The sequence below is a fragment of the Sebastes fasciatus genome, chromosome 23 (genome assembly GCF_043250625.1).
Source record: "Sebastes fasciatus isolate fSebFas1 chromosome 23, fSebFas1.pri, whole genome shotgun sequence".
Classification (NCBI taxonomy): Eukaryota; Metazoa; Chordata; class Actinopteri; order Perciformes; family Sebastidae; genus Sebastes; species Sebastes fasciatus.
In genome coordinates, this window is record NC_133817.1 from 20249261 (window position 1) to 20271443 (window position 22183).

The 22183-nt window shown below is 40.8% G+C and overlaps 1 protein-coding gene across 10 annotated transcripts in view; it reads right to left on the reverse strand.

The window, feature by feature from the left end:
* Window positions 1–22183, reverse strand: part of ahcyl2b (adenosylhomocysteinase like 2b) — a 50685-nt gene that overhangs the window by 25667 nt on the left and 2835 nt on the right. The window contains exon 1 of one of the 10 annotated variants that reach the window (XM_074626408.1): window positions 1760–1929. The exons of 8 other annotated variants lie outside the window; for them this stretch is intronic. In XM_074626408.1, coding sequence (XP_074482509.1) covers window positions 1760–1825 — 66 coding nt within the window. In that variant the 5' untranslated portion in view covers window positions 1826–1929. Of the gene's footprint in view, window positions 1–1759; window positions 1930–22183 lie in introns of those variants that run through there. One more of the 10 variants, XM_074626409.1, reaches the window with a different exon arrangement.

Below are 22183 nucleotides of genomic sequence, written 5' to 3' on the forward strand. Positions count from 1 at the left end.
CTAGGACACATGGGAGCTCACCCAAGACTGCTACCTTCCACTCATCTGTGTGTGTGTATGCGTGTTTCACAATTATATTAGACTGCAGGGAACCAAGTTGTTGTTGAGTTGCTCAAACTTAATTTTCTACTGATGAGAAAACACAGTAGCAGAGGGGATGTGGGATACTGGGAGTGAAGCCAGGTGTAGGCAATCCCACTGAGGTGGACTGTGATGGCTGGCAAGGATGACTTGGACAGCATGTTCACACTTGTTTTTGACGCTGTCCTTTACAAATGAATGTGCACAATGCACATAATAGTTCCCAATGTTGCTAGGCAACTATTACAAAATCAGTTTCACACATGGTGCTCTTTTGCCACACACTGGCAATTGCATTTCCTTTTCCTGTGTTTTCATTGAAAATGTTGCTGAAGTGTACCAAGGCCGAGCCCTTATCGCAGCGGCCGGCGTTCGAATCCAACACGCAGCCCTTTGTCGTCCCCTCGCTCACCCCCTTTCCTGTCGATCACTCCGTCCTGTCCAATAAAAGGTAAAAAAAGCCAAAGAAAATCTTTTTAAAAATGAACATGTTGCTGAAAAACTTGGCAGACTCCCCCCTGATTCGGAGGACATCTCAAACTAATTTATATTGGGTGAAAAAAAAACTCTACACTATGAGATTCCTCAAGGAAATGAGGTCAAGAATGGAACTAAGTGGCTTAATTTGTTAAACACTCAAGCTTAATAAGGAAATATGCCTATTTGCTTTCTTGCCGAGAATTAGATGACGAGTTGGGTGACAAGATCGATACCACCCTCATATCGGTCTTTGAAAAATAAAACAATTTCTCATTTAAATGAAAGGATCATGATGCTGCCAAGCTAGAGGAGAAATGTATTTCATTTCATTCATATCCTTTTAACTCTAACGAAATGCCCTAAAGCAGCACCCATGCAAAAGCAAATGCATATCTGCCTTCAGAGATCACTACCACACACAAACACACACCAGCTGTGTGTTCCATCTGCTTATCTAACTCATGATACTATACAGTGATATAAATACCACCATAAAATACTAGATAATCTAAATCCTGGCCCCTGCCATCACCAGCATGGGCTCTTTTGCCCCCCCGGAAGGGCATGGTTTGCTCCAACTCTGTGGTAAGCAGTCATGTTTCAGGACAGGGCAGGGGATCTCTAGCTGAACAACAAGCTAGCTGAACGCTGCTGGGTTTGTGGCACAGGGCAGGGAGAGCGTCTGGGACGGCCCGATGAAACAACAGAAACCCCTCTGGGTGAGAGACAAAGAAAACAAACAGGCACAGATGTACTGTAGCAGCAAATGTGATGACATGCGATACTGTACGGTTTCACCACAGCCATGTAGTGGAGAGGCAGCTCATCCTGCTGAACTGGCAACATCCTCGACTAAAATCATCAGAAATAAATGTAGTTGTACGCAGACATGAGGTCATTTTTAAGTGTTTAATAATGCTGTTTGTCACCAATTGTAACTTCTAAGACGACATATTTTATAATTATTACCACTGTGTTTTCCTATAGAATAAATTCTTTAAAAGATGTTTCTGTGTGAAGAGCAACTAACAGCAGATGAACAAACAGGACGTTTTGACAGATCTACTTCCTTTAACAAATTGATGCATCTTTTGGTAAAAATTGAAAAAACATCAGCCATTTATATTATACTAAAATTACTAACAGCCTTCAGTGTATTCATGCCCTGAGTGGCCCCACCATGAATCCTAAGCATTACCTTGATGTGATAAGATTCTCTTCTCCTCTCCGTCGTCTTGAGACCCATCAGGTTACACACTCTCATTTCCTTTACAGCCCAATTCAATCACAAACTCCCAATTCACAATTCACCGGGATGCAAACGCTTCAGTAACACTACGACAACATATGGCACAAAATAAAGTTCTCTCTGCTTGCACAGACCGTAACCTCACTAAGACGCAGACAGAACAAAATATTAACAGACGCTGTTGCAAAAACAATGCAAGGTGGGTGGATTTGATTTTGTTACAGGTAGGGAGGTGTTTGTGTATGAAACTTGAGTCTTGTACGGAAAAGAGGTGGCACGCAGCCTTTTGTAAGAATATTACTTCAGATCTACCTGAAAATCAGCAGTGGTGGGGTGTTAAAGAAAGACACGTAAATATGCCAAGGTGAGAAATCAACATCAACAGGCCAATTTCAGGTTAAAAGCTAAACGTTTTTATGTTCTAAATAGGAGGTCAATGTAAGTCACCTTTCTCTTCTACAAAGCAGCTTGGTAAAATCACTAATAACAGTTTTCTTCATAAGAAAAATGCACAAATTAAGTGCAAAATGCCAAGCTCCCTCTGCATTTCAGCTGTACTCAATAAGCCTTTGGCATGACTCCAAGAGGACAAAAAATGAATGTTTAACTAAAATGTTTCCAAATCTTTGCAAGCAAAATAAATTCCAGAGGTAAAACCTTGGAAGATTAATTTGAGGTTTTGGCCAAACGTCAGCAGGGAATGACGTCTTAAATAGTCAAACAGTACCTCTAATATCACGAAGTTAACGGACCCTCGACTGCAGCAGAGCTCCAGTTTGACGTCATCTGTGATGTCACTGGCTGATGAGCCGACTCTATCAAAACACATTTGTAACTAAATGAACCTGACATCACACACATTTCTTTGGCTTGTGTTTTAACCAGGGAGGCTTGAATGAGCATGCCTACATGCCCAAAATCTGGCACATACCCACACCTTTGAAGTGACTAGTAATATGACCAGTGCGCGGTCCTGTTGGGGTTAGGGTTGGGCATAAAAGCAAATTTATATTTTTTGCTGGTTTTCTTCATCTTCTATGAGAGAACATTGAATATCTTTTGGTTTTGGACTGTTGGTCGGGCAAAACAAGCAATTTGAAAACATTGCCTTGGACTCAGGGCAATGTGATTTTAGCTGCAGCCCTTTATAGGATAATAGGGAATGAGTTACTAATTAAATGTGCACTAATCATCATTATATCCTTTCTTTGTTTTTTCCTCCAGTTATGATTCTTGTTGGAAAACAACAAGCTCCTTCCCCTGAAATTCATGCCATCAGCCACATGTTTTACATATAAAGAAGGCTTTGGTGATGCTGAAATTTGTTGCGACTCTACGCTGCATGTGTATGTACTCAGCTGTACCTGTAGGGATACAAGCTGGTATGCGATGCTAAAGACATACAGCAATGTCTTCACAGCTGCATTGTCTGCAGGGTGTCCACACATGAATTCCCTCCTTCAAGTTTCTACAGAAGAAATGAACATTTTGGTTTCTCAAAATACAGCACGTGACTCCACAACTATAACAAAACGTATTCATATCACTGTACATGAGCTTTTCCTGTGCTTACACAGTTGATCCATACCAGAAGAAATTAATCTTCTGTATGTTTCCACACCTGTGCCAGAAGGAACCTGATGCTATTCAAACACAATGGGGTCATGGGATGAAGACCCCTGCAGCAACCCAACACTGGGCCTCTCGAGCCGTCAGCTGGGTCTGAGGTCCTCTCTCAAGCCCTGCACATGGAAACATGTCACTGCGGGCCTTTGGTTGCAAAATTGTCTTGCAACCAAAATGCAAATTATAAGGAATACATCCAACTTTGAAACAAATTCTTTTGATTTCATTTGTGTTTCTTTGTTCAGTGGCCAATGGCCTCGCCAAATCCAAAAGATCATTTTAGCAGCCAGTTATGACACTTATTATTAGAATGCTTACCTCACAAAACTGCACATACATTGGATGACCTTATCAGGCTGTTTGAAATCAACCTTTATCATTAACCTACATGAATATTCTACAGGCTTACAGCTTCTGGGCGGACAGTAACTGTGTGGCTCGTTCACAGATTGCCATGTTTGCCGAGTTGAGAAACCATAAGGAGACAGAAAGCAGAGGGGTTAGAGAATCACTCAGAGGAGTTTGGTGCTGACAAGCTCTTATGACACGGTAATGTACTAGAAAGAAAATTGAAATGTGATGATGTTTCATTAAGGCAAAATGGCCAGCTCGCTTTGGCTTCATTTGCTGCGATGCGCACAGACTGAAATAATTTGTACAATGCCTTGAATTGTTTAGCTCCCCACAATCCAGCATCACCTTAAACTGGTCTACAAGGTCATGAGTTTGGTTGCATGTTTCCTCTGGCTTACATGTTTCTGATTCATTTCTTTGTTTACATTGCGCTTTGTGCTCATTTCTATTAACTTCATCCAAGCTTGAGGCTGTGGTTGCATGACTATACAAAGCAGGGGCTGAAAAAACAGCGATCCCTCCCATTTCACAGGGTACTCATTTGTCAGCTCTTCCATCTGGTGCCAAATGTCATTATATAAACAGACCTCAAATGGCACTGATAAACAGATATTTGTATGCAGTGTGTCATAGCGTAACAGGAATGAGAGAGGAACGTCTCCGGTGAACCGAGGACAGCGGAGAAGAGCGAGTGAGGAAGTAGAGTGTCAATATAATGAGTACAAAAGAAGACAAGCCCTGTCTCTCACCATAATCATAATTTCAAAACACTCCCACACACCTCTGCATTTTTAGCACCTCAAGGAAGCCTTTCAAGCGGCAAGACGTCCAGAATTACTGCCCTAAATGACACAAAATCACAATCAACTTAAGACAGCTGTCTACTGTTTTCTAGACCTCCACCTCGAAGAGCTGCCACAACATTCGTCAGACACTGAGAGCCCATGTGCAGTGAAATGGAGCCATCTGATTGTGTGCGCATTTCCTTGATTGAGAAAACTCTGCTAGCGGCTGTGATCCTTCCATAATGGCAGTGTAAATATTTAGGAACAAGGGCATCCACCAGAAGAAAATAGAGCACATTGTGTTGTTGTCCACTTGTCTGTACAACAACTGTACAAGCTTTCTGCAAGGTCATGAGATGATGCTATGTAAAGTAAGGTTGTTAGGACGCTGATATTCATAGCACTATTAATCACACTACAAAGACATTTTGAGGAGTTAGTTAAGCACCTTGACACATTTTAAAAGCTATTAACATTTTAACATGGAGCAGGTATTACAGGACCTAAGGGGGCTATGACCTCCATCCTACTAAGGATTTATGTTTCTCGGCTTCGTGGTTCCGAAAATGAGTTTTGAATTAGTTGCAGGACAGCGTCTCCCCGTAGACATTTTAGATCCTATCATTTGGTGACTTAACACTTCTGTCAACATCTTTCAGTCTACCTGAATCTGAATCGAGGAAGAGAGATGCACTAGAGGCAAACTGGGCTGGGCCAGCAGAGACCTGTTGCACGGTCCTTTGTGAGGAAACCCAAAGGGAGAGAAGGGAGAGAAGGGAAGGAAGTGTTCTCCATCAGGCCCATTGGGAAACTGGCTGTTTATACCTCCTCACTGCTGCTCCCCTCTGGGGGAACCCATCCTCCGTCGCTGGCAACACAACCTGAGCTCCAGCCAAAGAACACGCACTGAATGGGTATATGTGCCAGGACTGGGGATTAAAAAACAAAAACCTATTATCATTCTGGTTTGTGTATTTTCTGTATTGATTATTATTCTTGACAGAAATCTCAGCCTGATTTTTCAGCAAGTTGGACCTTATGACCACAGAGCAGAGTAGCAGAGAATGGCCAATGAATTTGGGTGCCTATAAATATTCTCTTGGCATTGATTTTCAAAACTACAAATGGTGTGAATAAGCTTGGACATTTTGCATTCTTAAGTTTACTTTTACTTTATATTTATTTCACAGGGGACAACCATTAATTTTTAAAACTAAATAATAATAAAAAAAGATATAATTGCTACATAGCAATAAAAAAAATACTCTTTATCTACAGGACTAAATTCTCTTAGTCAACTATCGTCTAACAACTAATTAATTACCTAAAACAGATCAATCTTGTGATAATCATTACAAGGAAATACCAGCCACATCTTTGGCATCACATTAATATTCAAGTATGTTTTAGTGATACCAATGCACCAGATTTTTCTTAAATCTGATCTGGGAGAAGAAATGTGCTGAATAAGATACACGAGCCCTTTATCAAGACTGAATCGGACAGTCGGGTGCATTGGACCAAAACGAAAAACCCAATGTACCAGTGACCCATTTCAATGTCTCTCAATTCAATGTTAACTGAAAACTTGAATTGCTACTACAGTACGGTAAGTGTTGTGTCAACACCTGCTCCGTTCTGGGAAGCTAGCACTGACCAGGAAATCTCATATTACCAGACAGACACAAAGTCTGTATCGGTAATGGGAGGATGATTGTGTTGGCAACAGGCAGCTCAGTCAGGCAGTAGGCTTTCCATCCAGATATAAAGGAGTGGAAGCGAAGTCCTCAAAAAAGGGTTAACAAAGTTTGTAGATTCAGGTCAATAACGATTTTAGAAGACAACATGACCAGTAATAAGGTCACGAGAAACGATACTTCGGTACCAAGTCGATGTCAAAATTTGGAAAATGTGACAATACTTGTTTTTCTGGTATCATCGTGCCGGGAACGATAGAACATGTGTTTGTGACGTAGTAAACTCACTATCGCTGCGTCCAGAGAATGCACCCTATTTTTCCCTGATACTGCCAAATTGCAAACAACAGATCTGTGTCTAAATCGGCAGGAGGAGAGCTAGTTAACGCTAGCAGCCGGTAAGCAGCAGCAGCACAGTCCCCCAAGGAACTAACAGCTAACGTTAATGAGAGGTGCCATTATGTTACATACATTATGATGTGTTCAGGCTCTATTCAGTAAAAATGAGGCAAAGGAAAATTCTAACGCTATCATGATGTGTTCACATGTAATCTTGTAAAATGTTGTTTTTGGCGAGAAACTTAAATAGTTTGAAGATGTTTTCACAGCGGTATAAAAATAGATAATAAAGAAGGAATTATGACCTGTTTAACTTCCTAACAAAAAGCAGTTACAAATGGGAATAAAGGTGTGTATGTTAAAGTGATGGTATTTATTGTTTTACTTTTTTAACGTGGTATTGAATTGGTATCGAGAATCGTGGATTTTCACTGGTATCAACTACTAAAATTCTGATATAATGGCATCCCTAAATAAGACAACCGTCAAAGTTCCTGGTGGACAAACTTTGCAGCCACAGCCAACTTTCACCATTATATATGGCCTGCATTTGGCTTTTTCCATAGTGCCTGGCTGGGTATCAGGCCAAAGTGTCCATGTGATGATAGCTGTAGAAAAGCTGATGATGACTAAACAAAGTTAAAAGGACAACCCACAGGCACAGGAGATGAGACAGGCTAAGTGCAAGGAGGGGTACTCTCAAATCAAAGTGCCAATGGGCTTTTAATAGCTTTATGTTTGGATGTCGTCTGCCAAAAGGTCTGGAAGAGTGAGTGATGGCATAAAAAAAAAAAGACTGCAGGGAGAGGAAAAGAGGAACGTCTCCTGTTAAGTCACGGCTTAACGCAATATAAACAAATGTCTGGAAATATCCTCAAAGCCAAATCCTAAAAGTGCTTCTGCCAGGCTGCCCCAAATCTGGGAGTAATCTAGAGGGGGAAAAAGCATACCTAAAACAACTCCACAAAGTCTTCTGAAAGAGAAGTAAAACAAATAATAGGCCTGTATGCCAAGAAGTGTAAGAACAAAATGACAACGCACATAAAATACTATACATCTAATATTAAAATCAATTAAAACGGGACTTATTTCTATAAAAGTCTCTAAGAGAGGGTAAGGGCCTTTAAAAACCTTGTTAATTTTATGTGTTGAAAGGGGTATTCCAGCAATTTAGTATTGCTCTTCCATAAAGACTCACATGGGCAGAAGCGATATGAAATATCCTGACTGTCAAGTTCCAAAAACACTGGATCCTACATTTCCCATAATGCAACACGTTGCTTTTATTAGGCACTAATGACTTGGCAACCCTTTTACAAAAACATGGCATGCATGTATTTTGTGTACGATCAATATAGAGTGTTGAAATGAAACTCTTGTTCACACGTGCTATAAACACACACACTCACACAGAGGCTTGTTGGCAGTCACAGCAAAGTGTTTACCCCTGGGGAACAAATAAATAGCAATGTGTCATCCCATTATCAGAAGGGTAGTACAAAGGATCCATTGGCAGCAAAGAGCAGTCAAGATACATTGATGGAAAAGCATATTGTTGTGACATCTCTTGTTACCTGTGCATTTGGCCGTGGCTCTTAAAGCAGCGGGGTTCCTTTTGTTTAGCCGTCTTTATGCCTATACGGTATGAGAGGCTACTGGACAAAGCAACGGATGTCTTGTTTTTCAGATCTCCCACGCACAGCACTCTGTGGAGGACGTGCACTTGTTCGTACTTTCTTCTCCCTTCATTTTAGTCATTTGGCGCTCTTCTCCTTTCTCCTTTCCTTCTTTCCTACAGCCACAACACTCGTCCTCATACAACTTGACAAACTGAAGAGTGAACCACAGTTTATTATGTGCATGATTTTAGGAAGCCGTTGGATGACACATCAAAAGAGTTGTTGACTGTGGATGTGTTTCTCTATGCTTTCAACTGCTATTCCTGGATTACTATTGCGCTTGTGTACAAGAAAAACTAAAATAGACTGTAGCAGACAGAAGGGTGCCTATGTTTTTCTTCTTCTGTCTTTCTCCCTTTGTCTTTCTACCACCACTACACACACACAGTCTCACCCTATTCACAACTTCCCTGCCTCCCTAATTGAAAGCTAGATCAAACACAATCCCAGCTAGCCCGGGATACAGCGCCCTCTGATTCAACTCGCACTACATCAATGTCCGAGGATGAAAAAAGTACAGCCTGTACTGTACACTGCCTCAGACTGGTGTGGCAAAAAACAAAAAAGGACTTTTTTTTATCTTTTATTTTTGATTGCCACCCTTTCACAGCAGGGTCAAAATACAGGTCAGCTTCCAAACACCGTAACAATTTGTTGTGACATTGTTATCTGGTGCAACAGCTCACCATGTCAGAGCTGACAGGTTTCCTGGTCTTGACAGAGCACACTGCTGTTGACCACATTGGCTGACAATCCATTACTGTTGAGTACAGGACAGTCGGTCCCACCCGAGGCCATGCTGCCCCTGTATGACTACGGTCTTCAGTTAGACACAAGAGCAGCAAATTTTGATTTATTGTTTTAGAACTTAGAAATGTTTATCAAGCTGTATGAGCAGTGGTTTCAACCTCTTTAATAGGGATGTAACAATACGTTTTTACAACGATACGTATCACTTTCCATGGTTCCGATAAGTTTGACTTTTTGCTCATCTAGAGCAATACGATATGATACGATTCAATGACTTGAAATCTATTCAGTAAATGGGTTTTTTTTGCCAAAAATTCAATCAGTGTGACTGTGAAATAAATATCTGGATACTGGACAGTGTAGGTCAGGATTCCTTAAAAGTCTTTCTTGTAAGGGAATCAGGGATAAATTCATTATGGATATAAACAAGTAAACACTGATTAATAGCAAATACATACACCTTTAATTTGAAAATAATAAAAAATGCAAGTTCAGGACCCGTTGCTTCAGTTCTCAGGATACAAGGCAGTGCAATATTTACCAAAAAATAAAATAAACCAACTTCTATTCAAGTTAAATGAACAGTGGTTTAACCTGCTGCTTCTGTTCTCATTTCCAATATAAACGGTAGAGCAATAATATGGCCGTCTCAGTAGGTGCGTCGTAAGACTGGTTGTGTTGCCGTTGTATTTTAGCTGGCCTTTGCATATTCTGCAAACATCGAGCGATTTATCAAGGACATCTCCCTTTCTGCAAAAGCCAAAATGTTTCCACACGCTGGACCTCAAACAAAAGCTTGAAAATCTCTCACTAGTCTGGCTCTTCCCTGCTGTCAGCCATGCTTAGTTTTGTTGTCGTCTTTCTGAGATTGGCCCTGGTGACGCATGTCGATGATGTCATACACAGGGAGATAACCGGAGTAACGTTTAACCTATCTTTACTATTAAAAGTGCTAAAAAATATATTCATATAACGTTTTTTGATCTTAAATACTAGTTGCAAATTCTTAGTTTCGATACAATAGATTATTTACCTTGCAAATCGATTTTAGATCGATATATGTCCCCCATGAAGGACAACTTGACGAGAACCGTCGATGTGGTTGGATCGTAGGAATATAAATAGATACATTGATGTAGTAGATGAATCGTATGAATGAATCGAAACCCCTACTCTTTAATGTGTTACCATCATAGGAAACAGTAGGGGGGAAGCAGTGTTCATTTCATTAATACCAGTGATATTCATGAAACAACATGAGATCATCTGCATGAATTATGGCACCTGAAATCCATCAAAAATGTATGCTTTTAGTATTTCACTGCATTCACTTTAGGTAGCGCTTTATTTTCCTGATCATTCAACTGAGCACTGCTTTGAATAGTAACCGCCATCATGAGGAATATAAATGCATAAATCTACAAGAAATTGCATATATTCAATTTCTTCAATGCATTCATCCACATGCTGGACAGACAGAGAATCACGACTACGATTTCAGTTTCAATATTCCTCTACTGTTGTGCAGTAGGTTATTATTCAACAGTTCTCTGCAGTTTCAGCACAGTCCATTAAACCAAACAGGCCAGCAATGGGCATGTTTATCACCCCTGTGTTCACCTTTTGTCTGAGTAATGCCCACTTCCTGAGTCAAGTTACTGTCTAACACATTACAAACACATGCAAGCAGTAGTCAGCTAATGAGAAGCTGCTCTGTCAGATTGAAATTAGAAGCAACAGCAGCGAGAGAAAAAAATAATTTCTCCAGCAGTGGCACAGCATTGAGAAAGAGTTTGTTAAGATTTCAGATTTTGGGTGGAAACAATTGCTCCTGGAAAAAGCCAGCAGCAGAGACCATGTCCTCAAGTCAGATCACAGGAAAGACCAGACACTTTGTTGGACAGACACAAAAACAGGCGTACAACTCTGGCAGAGAGGCCTGGCTATTAGTGAAAGAACTGTGGAGTTGTTAAGCTCTGGCAGCCACGCAGACGGACAGGCAAGTAAAAGCAGAGAGGTGCTCGGGCTAGCACAGAGCAGCACAGACAAGAAACACATACTAAAAGATAAACACATACATCTTCACAAGTGCATGCACAGATTACTAATGTATGCCCGTCAGTGTATGTCTCTGTGTAATGTTCATGTGTACAGATGGGAGATGTGAGAGGGGAGCCAGCTGTTACGACCTTGACACACCATTTCCATACTATAAGGTCAATATGGCGGTGTGTCCCACAAAGTGCTTTTATGCAACATATGAGATACAACAGGCTGCTAGCATGTCTGTGTGCACAGTGAGGCTGAAAGAGGGACAGGAAATGAAAAAGGTAGAGCTCAAGAGTGTGAGTACAAGAAAATCCTGAAAGAGAAGGTGGCTGCTCCAGTCATGGCTCAATCACCATCCACTCATCCAATAGTGAAGACTTTCAGACCCCTCTGACCAATAGAAGGAAGGAGGAAGCAGCTAGTGTGAGGTGGTGTGCATTAGTGTGCGTATCACAGCGCAGCCTTGAGGGTGGCTGTGATGTAAGAATGGGTGCTGCTGATTTATATACACAGACAAGTGCTCTCATACACACACTACCGAGTCACACACACCCATTACCATGCATACACTTGGCAGTTACCGAGCCCACACGCAATTACCAGTGGCCTAACACGTGCCCACACACACACACAACACATATATCGCCAGAGGCTCCGTGCCAACACGGGGCTTCACTACAGTCAGTGCAGCCACGGCACCAGCACCAGCACCAGAGGAAGCCATCCACTGCTCTTTCACTCTGACCCTACATACAGCCGGTGTCAGTATATACAATGTGAAAGAAGAACACACAGATGCATTATGCCGATGAAGGGCAAACAGCAAAAGTACCTGCTGCTTGACAGACTGGAGATCATGTTTAACAAATTGATGTTATGGGAAGAGTAAAGCTGCACAATTTGTTGCGTTACAATTGCAATCTTGCTTAATAAGTCAAATTGAATGTATATGTGGTTTGTATTATTGTTCACCTGCCTGGGGACTGGGGATGAATATTAGCTTTAAGCTAGAGCTACAATGATTAATCAATTAGTTGTCCACTATTAAATTAATCTGCAACTATTTTGATAATTGATTTACCAGTTTGAGTAATTTTTTTGAAGACAAATTGTGAATGTGAATATTTTTTTTGGTTTCTCTACTCCTCTATGACAATAAACTGAATATCGTTGAGTTGTGGACAAAACAAGACATTTGAAGACGTCATCTTGGGCTTTGGGAAACACTGATCGACATTTTCCCCAATTTTCTGACATTTTATAGACCAAACGACTAATTGATTAATCAAGAAAATAATCGACAGATTAATTGACAATGAAAATAATCATTAGTTGCAGACGTACTTTTAGCTATATTGAAATTGATGCTTATTATACGCGGTACCTGTCAAATAAACATATTAATAATATTAATTAATTAATAGAAAATTCTAAAAAAGTCAAAAAATCTGAATCATAAACCAAACAATTCTGCACCAATTGCATTTAGACAATTCATATATTATAATGTGTCCCCTTATTGAGTGCAATAAATGACGTTGTGCTACATAAATACAAGCAACAAACAAAACTAAGAGTCTACAGTTATGCCATGCTAACATGCTCACAATAATGCTAATATGCTGATGTTTAGTAGTGATAATGTTTAATATGTTCACTATACTATCTTATTTTAGCGCGCTGTCATGCTAAAAATAGTTATTTAGCACTAAACACAAAGTACAACTGAGGCTGATGGGAATGACTTTAGTTTTGCATGTACTATGTGGTCATAAACCAAAGTATCAGATATATCAAAGTTTTGACTTGACGATGGCACAATGGAAAGGCATCACCAAGCGATTCATCCTGAGGGGAACATGAATGTCTGTACAATATTACATTGCAATCCATCTAATAGTTGTTGAGATATTTTGCGACCAAAATGGTGGACTGACCGACACTGCCACACCTAAAGCCATACCGCTGAGCGTGGCTGAACATTTTTTAACTCTCATTCACAACTGAACAGTCTAAATGCTAAGAACTGTAGATAAGAATCATAATTTGACGCCAAAAAACTGGGATTTCCAATTACGCTAGCTTCCCTTTGGATGGGTCAAACTGACTGCTAAGGCCCTGAATAATCGCAGTGCTGCTATAAACTATGGAAAGTATGCAGGACCGTCTACACTGAGCACTGCCCACTAGAACAATCCTTGTCCTCTGATATGGTCTGATAGTCTCTGTTGAAGCCAGGGACACTGATACTAGGGGAGAACAGGCAATGAATGATGGGGCTTAGTGACAGATTAAACCCTATATACCTGCTTCTTAACAGAGAGGGGGAGAGGAGAGCAGCCAACACACTCTGGGCTTCCTGTAACTTCTCCTTCACATGCCTTTCCCTTCTTATCTGCCACTGAGTGGAGGAAGAGTGCCAAGACTGCATGCTTCACATGTCATTCAAGGACATCCTCAAGTTTCTGTTTTCAAAATGTTCAATTTGAGATATTATGTGACTAGGTTGGCTACAGGTATATGGTTTTCCTCTAAAAAGGCAACTAATTATTTTATTATCCTCGTCTAATCTGGGCTATATCTCCCTCTCTCATATACACAGAAAAGCACACTTCAGTTGTGTAACAGGGTCTTGTTGCCTATGTAGACCAAACTAGGGTACAGTTTGGAGCCCCAAGGCTTAGTGATCGCATCCAATGACACCAACAGCACAGTGATCAGCATTACTATCGATCAGATCACTTAAAATGCTATTGTTTCCGATGGCTCTCAAATCTGAGAGAAAACTAATTACAGCATACAGTAGATGATGATCTAGTGGTGGATCAACAATGCCGAGGCTTTTACGTGAATTAAACAGCAAGCCGTATCTACTGCATGTATACATATCCATCCACTCATCTATTTACCCATGCAAACATCCATCTCCATCAGTGCAGGCTTTTCATCATATTGGTCACATTTTTTTAACCAGTCCCGGTCTGAGGAGTAAAACCCTTTCACTGAATTGAACAACAAATGGATTGTTAATGTCAGTCATTAAGCTAAATGAAACCTCCCATAAGCTTGAAAGCAGAACCAAATATCTTTAGATTTAACAGCAGTAAAAGTCTAAAAAATGATATGGTCCGTTTTCTGTAACTTCATGTTTGCGTTTTTTCTCCCCTCCTCTTGAATTGCCAAAAATAGCCCTCTCTCCTTCTGGGGAAGGTATAATTACATCAAAGGCAAACAGACGGGGGTGATGCTGGTCTATTTTTGAATAAACCCATTATGGGGTCAATGATCTATGTTTAATTAGGAGTGTGAAGCAATTCTTAATCAGTTATTAGTCTGGATTTGGATTTTTTGTTATCCTCTTGACAAAAGCTCTAGATGCTAGCAAAAAACTAAACTGTGGAATGTGAGGAAATGGAAGTTGTTTAAAGCTGCTCTTATTCATATATATTTTCATTTCAACTACAGATTAAATAACTATGTAATGTGAAAGCGATGTGATAATTATCACCCAACTCTCCCCTCAGCTCTACGGGACGTTTTAGCCTCTTTTTTTTGTTTTGCTGCCCGCAACTTTACCGTTTTGATTCACTATAAATTGCTCTCATCAGCATCAGTTCCAGCAGCAGCAGGTTGTCAACAAAAAAAGTCTGCTAAACCCTCTGTATGCTACTTGCCCAGCACCAAACACCAGACAAAGTTAGCTAGTGAAGATAGTGGAGCATCTAAAGGCACTGACACACCAAGCTGACGGTCGGCCGTCAGCCAATGTCGGGTCGTTGTTGAGGGTCTGCCGCCCTAGTTTTTGCAGTTTGTCCTGCACCGTTAGCTCTAGTCTGCCCGCATTGGAGTTTTTTTGGCAGATTCAGCATGTTGAATCGGTGGCAGAGCCCATTGATGAGAAATCATTCTGATTGGCGGTTCAGCTTAAGCGACTCAGTGCAGGAGGAGGAGGAGGAGAGACACGGAAGGAGAAACTGTTTTGTTTCATCTATGTATCATAACAACGGCTTGTATATCCGCCATCCTCGGTCTTCCCTTTTTGAATGACGAATACTGACTACCGCCGCCTGCTGGTTTGGAGAGTTATTTCATCTTATGCAGGCGCAGGACGTACATGGTAGTTGGCCGTCGGCTGTAGTCTTTGAGGTGTGTTCGAGTGCAACTTTTTGACAAAGACACAGGCAAGGTGAGACAACGCAACGGGCGGCCTTTGTTGGCGCTAGTTCTCTGATGTCGGTTTGGTGCGTCTGGGCCTGAGACTGCTAAAAAGAGCCAATATTTCCCTCATGAGTTGGTGGATACCAAAGAAGAGCTGAAAGGAGAGTGACTATTGGACTTACATTCATTGAGTGGCCAGAAACACAACTCCAAATGAATGATAATGTTGCCCCATGTTTGTTGGATAGAAATACATATAAGGCTGATCGTATATATCCATTTCCCAGCCCTAGGCTGTTTCAGGCCTAAACAGCTATCTTCTCTGTATGCCAGGGGTTGGTGGTTTGGCCTGACTAATAGGAAGCAGGGCAGACGGATGGGTGTGTAGGGGTTCATTTCAGGCTTTGTGAGGGCCCTTTTGTGAGGCAGCACTTTTTGAACACAATGTTGGCCCTTTGTTCACATGCAATGCTCGAATATGGAGCTGCATTCCTCGTCATGCTGCATAGCCAGTTCAGTGTTAATGTCCAAAACTGTCTACTGATCCTCATGTAAACTCAACACTGTGGGTTAGTGAGCACACACACACCGACTGGGTTGGTGCTCTCTCACTTATTCAACAGTACCTAAACCAACGGGTTTAAAATTTCACACCATGCTGGCTTCGTGTGGACACACAGGTTCCAGGAAAAGTGAGCGCTCTCCTCCTTTCCCAATCGTTCTGTTTACTTCTCTGTCCTACAGTAAGAACCTGAGCCTTGTAAAAAGCTTTTTGATGGTGTAACTCAATGAGCTGTACACGCTAAGTGATAGCAAGCTGCGATGACGAGGCAGGAAATGAATGTCAACCGGGGAGTCACAGATGCACATGTGTGGGTGGTGGTACACTCAGGAACAGGGAAGCACAGATATCGGCACTGCCAATAACACCAGCATAAAACCAGAGCAAAGCTACGCTATTCTCTGCCTTGGGACAGGTGTTAATATACAATATAGTGAGTGTGGAAATTGATTTTGGCATGTCAAGCACAGCACTGGGTGCTCAGTTCTTCCTGCCATTGGAAAGTCAAGTAAGACAGCCGACATAATATAGGTGCATGCAGTGTAGTGGCAGAAACTGGCAGAATTAATACACAGGAGCAAGCAGGTAGAGTACACCATCTTAATGTCAAGGTAACGCTAATTAAATATTGTTTTGAAATGTCACAAAAGGTGTGATTTGATCAGCACAAGAGCTACTGGCCAAAAGACAAATTTCTCTGACATTTAGGAAAAATGCATTAACATTTGAACATGGGTTTATTTTAATAGAATTAATTAAAGCTAATAGAATAGTTTTGCTTGATATTGGTTTGACTTTACATCTCCGCAAAGGCACAGCTGAACACGCTCATTGGCACCCCGACACAGATTAGCCATACGTGTGTGTTCATGCCATTGACTGTATCGAAAAATGGACAACGCGTCTCCACTTCCTCCCACTGTACAGAAGTAAAGACAAAATATCCCAGATACATGAAATAATTTGGAGCAAGAGTCTGCGCAGTAGTGATCGGGTGGTGGAGCCATGGTAACAAGGTTTTCATTAATATAGGTATACCCGTGTGTTGATACTGTGTCAGAAAGGTGTTGAGGTGTTTGGAGGCTGACAAATGTGACTGGAAGAAATATTTGCCATTTAAAAAAATATTTTGTTCCCAAGAATTGTGACATCAAGAGAAAATTGTGATCTCATATCCAATCATGCAGCCCTACAGCAATGTAACTGCTAGAGCATCCCGTCTGGACAGTGATGAAGAGATCACTATGTGGCACCCTGGGGGTGAGAGAAACTCAAACTGGTGTAAAGTGCCAACAGTCCATTTCCTGAGTCGGCCACTGTGGCGTGGATGAAAATGGTTAGGGAGGTGTGATCTCACACATGCCTTTGCTGTGTGGTGCTGAGATTTACAGGCCGCACAGCGCATGAACACAATGAGAGAGAGAAAGCTAGACAGGGGCTCAAAAACCAAACAATAAAAACAACGGAGGAAGTGGCGTCCTGGGGCGGGTGTAGTTTGCAACTCAGACAGATGAGTAAGTGATGAGTATTGGTTTATTTCAAGTAGACTGTCAACCCACTTTATGAAGGGTACACACATTATTGTGAAAGTAACACAGGGCAAACAAGTCCGGCAGAAACAGAGAGGAGAAGATGCAAAAATAAAAGTGTTGTGACATGGTAATTCGAGGAAGAGGAGAGTGAGAGTACCAAAGAAAGATCAGATAAATCAGGATTTCACTCATAGGTCATTAAAAACCACGACAAACCATGGCTAAGTGCACTGAGGGCAAAGCTGGCCAAATATACACCCTCTTCCATGAGTGGCAGAGGCAGCTAAGACATAACAAATTACACAACGACACCACTGACTTCCTATAAGAATTTATTTTAAGACACATTTCTTGTTCTGCTGCCTGGTAGAGATTCACAGTAGTCCAGACTTACAACTCTCTATTCCTTTAAGTTTACAGTTGTTTTCCTACATAGTTAAAACAACACTGCCCACCCACTGATTATCCGCGAGATATTGTGAATCATTTGGGAGTTCAGGTGCTAAAGCCCATATATTTAAAAAAAAAAAAATTAGGTTAACATTACTGATCCCACACAAATTAAAATGTCACAGCAGCAAAATGAACAAGAACACATCCATTGTATAGATAAATTAAAAAAAATACTATACTCCTTGAGAGCATCTACTGTATAGAATGAGGAATTTAACAATAAGAACAATATGGCACTAAATAATATACATATACATTAATAGCTAATGTAATACACAAACACCCTGACTTATTCATATTTCTCCCTACACATTATGCCACCTACCCATCTATAATCCAGTAGCTACAGCCTTTAATGTATGTAATAGGGATGCAAATTTTCTGCAATTTCTTAAATCCATCATCAGCCACAATATAATCCATGATTGTTCATGACTCTAGAGCTGATGTCCGGAGGATACGTAAATACTGAAGCCAACTTGTATCTTTGATTGATCCATTTCTTACCAGAGACTAACTGATCATCGATAAATCATTAACATTCAAGGTATGCACTCCAGTAAACATGTAAAAACCTCTATCCAATCCCCACCCCCATTTCTCAGCTGTAAACCAAGCATGCAATATCATTAAGAAGTGCTTAATATGCAGGCCTGGCTGAGACTCTACACTACATCCTCTCTCTCCCATCTCTGTTGCGCTATTCACATCCGCCGGGTCACGATCTGTCCCTCATCCTCCCTGCTTCCCCGGCGACCCCGGCAGTGACCTCTTGACAGTGGTCAAACTTACTTGCTGTCCTCCAACAGCCAATGAAAGCTCCTGTCAGCACAATAACCAAGACAGCAGTGTTTAATCTATTACAGGGCTGCACAGAAATAGCAAGGCAAACTCCTGTCACTCAGTTACCAAAACAATATACTCTTAAAGAAGATAGGCCCTCTTCCAGCTGGCCGTGTAGTTTTATATAAATATGATAGAAATTCTGTTATTTAAGTTGAAATTAAAACCAGTGTTTTATATAAATCCATTTGAAAGATAAGGGCACATTCAATTTATAACTATTATATTTGAGGAGGAGAAGTTTAAGTGGGTCAATGCTCATACCACTCTCAAATGTGTTAAACAATTTCTACATCTATTTCCTCTCTAGTGTGTGCTGGAAGTCATTAAATAACCCCTCCATCAACATTAAATTGTTTAGAAAGGTGACATGATAGTGAGAAACCTACTGACAGTTTTTCCAAGAACAGAAGTGGATATGGATGTGGCAACTGCAATGCTTTCAGCAAAACCCTGTGATCTCCACAAGTATGGGGTCAGAGTTTGGGATTGGATTAGGACAATCTAACAGCCACACAGAAACTGGGTAGTTCGTTTTTCCTTTGAGCTTAACATCCATGGAAATAGGGGTGGAAGACTGAGGGACAGCTGGATTTGGATCCAATGCTCCCTTTCTCTCCTTCGCTCTCTCTCAGGGCATTTCTCAGACTTCACACCAGGGCTCCACATTCCCCGTGTCAACACGCAGCAAAAGGATGCGTGCATGTGTGTTTGTTCGCCTTAAAAGACACTCTCTAACTGTCTAATGTGGTAAAGTGTCTAAGGCTAGCAGTATACTCCAAATGAAATCACATTTGGCTGTTTTTATCTCGCTGCCAGAGACAGCGCAGCTGGCAAATGCTGGTATACTCACTGTGACTCGAGATGTGGGGGGGTTTTATGCCGTTTTTATCTATTGGCATTCCATCCACATTAAAATGGCATTTTGCACCTCTGAAGCTAAAATGTATAAATTTTACACTTGTGTTGTAATGTGTGGACGGGGGAAACAGATCTTTTCAAGTATAACAGTCAACCTCTCACAAACATGACCATCTTCCTAGCTGCAATGTTAAAAAGTCTGCACCTTTCTGTTGGTCTCTGTTCTGATGTAAACAAAATACAGTCAATCACACTGTTGATTACTATAAAGGCCAAAAGTTACAGAAGTTGGTGTACAGTCCAAGAGGGGACTGTTTTCAGAAGTAGATATTCTCAAAACCACTACATAAAGACAAAAGTGAGATTAGGCTATGACTACATTTTTACTCCAACAAAAGACACCGACACATACAGACCAGCTCAGTCATAGAGGTGACTCACAAATGAGAGCGCACAGGGGAAAGAAAGTGACATGTTCTTCTTTAGTCAAAGGCAGTTGAAGATGCTCAATGATCTTGGATGAAGAAGAAAATGCTGACAATCCACAGTACCGTGACGTCTTATCTTTTACTAGATAACTTTGTATAGTCATGAGAATATGAAAGGAACTAATGAACAAACTGACTAAAGTCCTAACTAAACCCTATGACCTTCTATTAGGTTTATTAATTTCTTCATTAACCATTTACCTTTAGCTACAATGGGTTCAACAAGTTATACTTGCTTGCCGCCCTATCCCACCACAATGAAATCACTGTAGTGAAACAACATGACCAGCTGGCTCAGACAACAAAAGTTTAAAGAAAATGGCATCAATACAAATTCTTAGGGATTACATTTGAGCAACACCAAATGCAATACATACTATGTTCCCAAAAAGGCTTCCAATGGGCCACTAAACCAGAGTAGGTGGAATTGATGCAAATGCAGAATCAGACTGGAGAGGGTGGCACAGCCACAGGTCACTGCAAGCCTGTTTATCAGTGAGCATTACCAGGAACACCAGCTTAGTGGGTGACATAACATTACGGAGAGAGATGACCTTATGAACACACTGTTCCCTGGTCATTCAAAAATATCGCTGTGCATGCTTTCCTAAAACATGTTAGGAAGTTTAGTTCAGTCCTTGCCAAATGTCAAAGGTCAGGGGAGAATTGTTTAAGTCAGAACTATGATGGCTTAGAAGGTGAAAAAGTATTGGGTTTGGTTAGTATGCCCACCAGGAGGTAAACCCTCTTCTTCAAAAAAGGCCTCAGTACGGCCATTCAGGCAGGTGACTCTATTGGCCTGATATGAGATTAAAACAAGGCTTGCCGCAGCCTTAGCTAATAGCCACAAACTGTAGCCATGCTAGCAACTAGGCCTGCTGTCTGCAGAGCTCCCTGCCAGTTTACTTCGCTTCCCATCTGGAGGTACCACCATGGACTTACCAGAAGCTGGGCATGTTCGTGCCAAGCCATGTGTGTTACAATGAAATTCATCTCTGGATTCAAAAAGCTTACATCTGGACCCACCTACAGCATAGAGCTGGCCTTTTAATCCCCTTATGTGGTGACATGATAAAGGCATGGATTAAAAGATAGCCAGTCATCCAGTCAGTCCGTCAGTCAGCACTGCTGTCTGCATACTTACATCAGCTCCACTGCTTCACTTACCCTTTACTGCACTGAACAAGCAGAATTCAGCAGATGCGCAAGGCCAGGCTGTGGTCGTATATATATAATGCAGCGAGTGTGCCATAAGACCCACTATGCCTTGTGATCTATAAATAGGTTCGAGGCAACCTTCTGTCCCAGTGGATATACACTAAAGAGGTTGATCAAACAAATGCAGTGACAACAGAGTCTTTAAATTAATATAATGGACGGATATCCGCCCCAATGTATTTAGAGCATCTATTATGCATTACTCAGGCTTACTGATCTCTGCATTACATGAATTAAAAATACACAACAACAACCTTTGACCCTAAAAATTCAGGTTAAAATGATCCCTGTTGTACAGTTTCTCTTTACATTAACATGATCTCTTTAAATTAAAATGGACACAGAGAGAATATCCTACACGTCACTATCATTATTAATTTAACATAAAAATGATCACTGTTCTTATTAAATATAAACAGAGTGACTACATTGCCCAAAATAAAAACGATAGAGCCTCCAGCTTAAACTTCAAGTTGCTTGAATACTAAAAATAATCGATGGATATTCTTTGCATCAAGGATTCCTTTAACCCCCTACGCCCTCACAGATAATATTCTATTCAATTTAAGCAATAAAAATGTAGATTTTTCTAAAAAGGAAAGCAATTAGTTGTTCCATCTTACTGGTACTTTTGCTCCTTAATAAAGCCAAAGTGTTTTTATCTGATTACTTAATTAATGGATAGAATAATCGGTAGAATACTTGATATAAGTAAGTGCTAGCTGCAGCCCTACTATAACAACAAGTTTTATTGCAACATAAAATACTTTGCATTTGTTAAAGTACATTTAGCCTTAGAGAGCCTTAAAAAGTACAGATATAAAACAACTTTGATGCGACTTTAAGGAATGTTTAAGTAATAAGTACAAGTACATTTTGTCAATAACACTACCCAGAAACTAGTTTCTTTATTTCAAGACAAACTACTGATCCATACCGATATTTTTTACTAAATAAAATGAAAAAATAGCATTTTGGA